The 5,520-nt window shown below is 38.6% G+C and overlaps 1 protein-coding gene across 1 annotated transcript; it reads right to left on the bottom strand.

Annotated features, from left to right (window-relative positions):
• Positions 1–441: 441 nt before the first annotated feature.
• LOC113060480 (thyroid transcription factor 1-like) lies at positions 442–3,807 on the bottom strand. The gene is made up of 2 exons (XM_026229412.1): positions 2,529–3,807; positions 442–2,042 (listed from the first exon to the last, which is right to left on the bottom strand). Exons 1-2 carry the CDS (start codon positions 2,893–2,895, stop codon positions 1,369–1,371), a joined length of 1,041 nt encoding a protein of 346 aa, XP_026085197.1. The 5' UTR covers positions 2,896–3,807; the 3' UTR covers positions 442–1,368.
• Between the last annotated feature and the right edge of the window lie 1,713 nt (positions 3,808–5,520).

Genomic DNA, 5,520 nt, shown 5'->3' on the forward strand with positions numbered 1-5,520 from the left:
ATAAGTTAGCTTTTAGGAGCGCTTGTTTGATGTGAGTTTCTCTCAAGGAGTGGAGACCTCACCTGCACTGACTCATTCTCTCACGACAAAGTACAATCTAAAAAAAATAAAAAATAAATAATTAATAAAATAAAATTCTCTACAATAACTTTTTTCTTAGAAAAAGTAATAGATTACAACGCACTTTTAATAGGTTAAATCCAATTAGCTTTGCATCTAAAACTGACTGTTGCAAATAGTTTTTACAGTCAAATTGGTATGAAACATTCGTATGTTTTCCTGTGTGCATTCTATTTTATTTTTTATTTTTTTTTATTGTAAGAAATGCACAAAACGCATTTAATTTTGCTCGTAGGAAATAGATCCCTGGCTTCGTAAGTTTTATAAACATATTTATACACGAAAAAAAAAAAAAAAATACATTTAGGGTACTAATATTTGACCTTTGACTCCATGGGTGTTGCGACACAGAAAACTACACAACTCTTCGCAGAATTAACACTTTAGTAGGAGGCATGTGATGCAGAAATCCAGCTCAACAAACCTGTCACATTGAAGGGAGATCCAATAAAAAAATCATGCATGCAGCAAAAATCCTTCTGATGCGTCTCCATAAAGCTTGAACAAATGTAAAGGCCGATCGTGTGGAAGCTTGATGACTTTTAAACTAGTTTTCTTGAAGAAAAATCGTTCAATTGATCAGGCCCCACTTTTAGCACCGCCGAGTGATTGATTCTTACACCCAAATTTAAAACAAACATATTGTTAGGCTATTTCCATTATTGTCATAATTTATTAATATGATTGTATGACTGCGTTTAAGTCAAATATCTATATAAGTTACAAGAAGATTAAACGTACAAATAACAATGAAACTGAAAAAAAACATGTGAACCTTAATATCGATAAAAAAACTTTACAATATACATATCGCTAAAAACTATGTAATCAGTCCAAACCTTTTACAGAAATATACAAGCTACGTTTTACAGTGAAATCTATTAGAAATCATGAAAGGTATTTAGCAGTCTAACTGTGATGGGGATATCTTCGTTGTCGGGACATTTTTTTAAATCCAACAGGATGACAGAATATTTGATTTTAGTGTTTAAACCAGTCTCCATTTAAAATCTAGTGTATATAAATAATTCCATCTTCTTAATGGTGTTTTGGCGCTCATCCTCAAAATAAAAGATTTGATACCTTTGACATTTGGCAATCCTCGTGTTGCTCGTAGCCTTGTCATTTCTCCCCCTTCAGAAAGGAGACAATTATTTCAGAGCGCAACCACTTTTCTCATGGTCTATTTGAGCAGAGTATACAGATGATCTGCATCCACCTGTCATTTTGTTATTGTCTGTTCCGATGTCACCATGTCCTGCCATAGAGCAGAGCGGAGCAAGGCAAGGCGGCTCCATACTCGGAACCGGAAGAGTTTAGGTGTGACAGGCCGGATACCTGGGTTTGGAGAGATGGGGGGCTTGCAGCGTGTTGACCCAGATCTGGGGACTGGCCGGCGCTGCCTACCTGCTGACTTTGATGCTGGCCCATTGAAGAACTGTTATTGGACATAATCATGACGTTCCCCCCCTGGTGATGGTGGTTTTGTACACCAGTGTTGGGTGTATGGCTGCTGCCCTGGCATGGCTTCCCGTCTTTCACCAACACCGGCACGGCCACCCGCCGTGGAGACTGTTGCTGCTGCTGACAGGAGCCATTGTCTTGTTGCATTTGCTGCTGGGACACTTTGTCCTTAGCCTGCCTTTTCATCTTATATCGGTGGTTTTGAAACCAAATTTTAACTTGAGTCGGAGTCAAGTGAATCATGCTGGCCAGATGTTCCCTTTCCGGCGCGGAGAGGTACTTCTGCTGCTTGAAGCGTCGCTCAAGCTCGTACACCTGCGCCTGGGAGAAGAGTACCCGTCTCTTCCTGCGAGGCGTGCTGGTCAGCGGACCCATGCCTTTGCCGACATCCGCCAGTGAACTCAGCGTGCTCATGCTGCCCATATTCATCCCAGACGAGGAACCCATGAAACGAGAGACTGCAAGAACAACAGTCCTGTTTAGCTTTGCAATTTAAAAACAACAACCGTAAATGAATCAGTATCAATAACTGAATACAAAAAATGAATAGCAAAGATACAAAAGCTCCTTGGCTTAGTGAGTTACAACAAGATAGCAAAATAAGAGAATGCCTATCGCAATTGCGCACAATTACGCAATCGTCTCTTGTTTAAATTCCTAGTTTTGGACAAACACTGGAACTGCAGTTAGGAGTCTGTTAATTGTTGCAGTTTGTTTGGGTTTATATAAAACATGTGAGGTTGGCTCAACATATTTCCCCTCAGTACTCCCCGCGTTCATTTGGACACTTTGAGTTTTACAAAACAGTATAAGTAAAAAATAAAACACAAATAAATAAATTGTAGCTGAAATGTTTAATAAACTGAATATTTTTTTTTAAATAGCTATGATTCAATATTCACAAACAGTTCTGGCAAATACAATAAAGTGTCAATCTCACGTACTTGTAGAGAAGCGTGGGTCTGGATTCGTTCCGTACCAGCTGGTGGCCGTCGTGCTGCCTCTCATGCCGTCTTGATAGGCCGGAAGGTCGCTCATGTTGCCCAAATTCCCGTTACAGTAGCCCCCCATGGCTGTATGTGACAGCTGGGAAACTCCAGCTGCAGTCATGTGGTAGGCAGCGGGTACTGTCCCATTGTGGCCCATGTGGTGCTGCTGCATCGCCGCTTGCGTGACTTGAGGTTGTCTGTACGAGGCAAGAGGAGCCCCCAAGTTGTTCCCCTCCATACTCACTTTTTTGTAGCTCTCTTCAAGAGGACTTAAGATATCGGATACAGAAAAAGGAGTCGTATGCTTAGGGCTCATCGACATTGTTCTGTGTTGGAAAGGGAGAAATTAAGAAGGCAAGGCAATCTCTCCTTCTTTTTTTGGCCAGCTCCTCTGTTCCTGTTGTTTCACCGTCGCTGCATCAGGATGGAAATGTATGAGTGTGCACTGGAGTCCGCCTTAATTGGTTTGAGTGGAAGCTCGAAGCTGACTTTCGTTTGTTTTAGCTTGGTGCCAGGTTTAAGGCTTCCATCAGAGGCGGGGCATCAGCAGCCAGGGCAACAATACAAAGCAGCGCTATCATCTGTGCAGCCACGCACAATTTCTTTTGCGCGGTCTTCCACTACCCATGCCTGGCTTCCCCCAACCCCGACCATATTTAAGCATTTAACAACACCTGTGCGAAAATTTAATTCGCCCATAGCTAATTTTCCGCGCGAGGCTGTTGATGCTGCTGCAGTGAGGCTCGCAAGAACGGCAAGCAACACAGCAAAGGATGAAATATTGACAGTTGGAGTGATGTTTATAAGGGCCCCTTGATGTGAGCGCATATGCGGACTTCAGACTTTGAGAACCACTCAGTTTCTGAAAAAAGCCTGAGTTCAACTACTGACTTTTAATGGCCACAAGAGGCTTCTGGTGATTGCAGGCGTGTTTGTATTATGCTCCATCGTACTCAAACATGCAAAGAGCCCTTGCGACGACTCAGGAACACTGACTGACAAATAAATAAATACATATTGCGCGTGTTAAGAGGCCAAGTAAATGATTAAGCCCATTTCCGTCTGATATTATTGGACATAGGCAGCGTGTCGTCCACAGTCCCATCCACTCGGCTGAGACACGCGATACTGAGGAAAATGAACCCGAGAGGTGGAGAGGCTCACAGGTAAAGCTAACGACGCAGAAATAACCGGAGTAAGTCCTGAAGTAACTTCGCGTGAGTTCAGTAATGTATGGCTTCCCAGTGCGCATCGCCCTGAAGCCCTATGTCTTCCTGCAGTACTGGACAGAAAAACAGTTTTACAGAATCCAATCTGGATATATCCTATGTATAGGACCAAATGGATAGTAAACTTAACGAAATCGGGTTTGAGAAATTTTGTTTTACAAAACAGACTATTTTCATTTTATACCATTCTTAATTATTATAAATAAAGACGACGACGAATATAACAACACCAATAATAATAATAATAATAATTATTATTATTATTATTGTTATTATTATTTCATCAGGTCTCTATTTTAACAAATCTAAAAACTAAATTTGTAGCTATTGGCAAAACCACGTGTTTTCTTATGCTACTCTTTCAGGATAACAATAACACCAATTCAGCGTATCAAAATTAAAACTGCAGGTAAAAATACATTTTGGGACCGCAACCGTCTAAACAGCTGAAAAAAATATAACGGCAAGTTTACAAAACTCTTTAGAAAATTTAGATGGGAACCGCTGATCTTATGGTCGCCTATTGCGGCCAATGGATTTCAAAAGCTAGTTTATTGTTTAGTTAAGGCTAAACATTAAACATTAAAAAACATTTTTCACTTTCCAAAGATATTGTGCTATTTATTTTCCTAGTGCTTATTTAAAGACCCTAAAAGCTAAAAAAAAAAAAAAATGAGTCGGTAACTGATTAAGAGATTACTGTGAGTAGCAATAATATCAGGGAATACAAATTGTGATGCGTTTTTAATCTTACTGCAGTTATTATATATAGTATAATTCAATAGCAGATTTCTTTACGTTATGCATTTCTCTTTCTTTGCGATTTTATGGAACACGTAAAGTGTTAATGTGAAATAACCAGCTGCTCTGAAGAGCCACGAACACACACAAAAAAGGCCAACCCATATAATTTATCCTTTGTCTAAAAAATATAATAAAACTCAGATTGGCACAGTAATACCAAAGAAAACCAATGTTTGACGCAGAATAACAGTTTAATATTTCATAAACTATTAGGATGAGCCAACAAACGTTTAACAGGAGGGAATACAGCGTCTTCTGGTGGTCATTGTCTGAAAGTTTACTTTATAGAAACGCTCGTCACGTTTCAAAGCGAAATGAAATAGTATAATCCTTAAACTAGAAGAAAACGCATTTCTCTAGTTTGAAGTTACAGGTACGCGCAGTCTGTGCAGTGATGATAATCGCGCATGCAATTATAGCAATTAGTGTCAAAACTATGGGGCGTCCAACGTTGCTTTCAAGGTGTTCGGCCTACTTGATCCAGTTTACAAAAGGCTCTCTTAATTATCTTAATCAGGCTCACTCCTCTCTACTGGAGTACGGCTATCATGGCCAATTAACAGCAATTACTAGTATGCTTTGTATTGTTTTTAATATATTTTTCTATTTACAATCCAGACAATTATGTTCAGCTGGGTATATATATATATATATATATATATATATATATATATATATATATATATATATATATATATATATATATATATATATATATATATATATATACACACACACACACACACACACACACACACACACAGAAACCCTGTGTATACACACACACCCACACATATTATGGCATAATGTGTCCAATTATATTATATTATATTATATTAAATTAAATTATATTATATTATATTATATTATATTATATTATATTATATTATATTATATTATATTATATTATATTA

This window comes from Carassius auratus, chromosome 42 (assembly GCF_003368295.1).
Source record: "Carassius auratus strain Wakin chromosome 42, ASM336829v1, whole genome shotgun sequence".
NCBI classification, from domain to species: domain Eukaryota; kingdom Metazoa; phylum Chordata; class Actinopteri; order Cypriniformes; family Cyprinidae; genus Carassius; species Carassius auratus.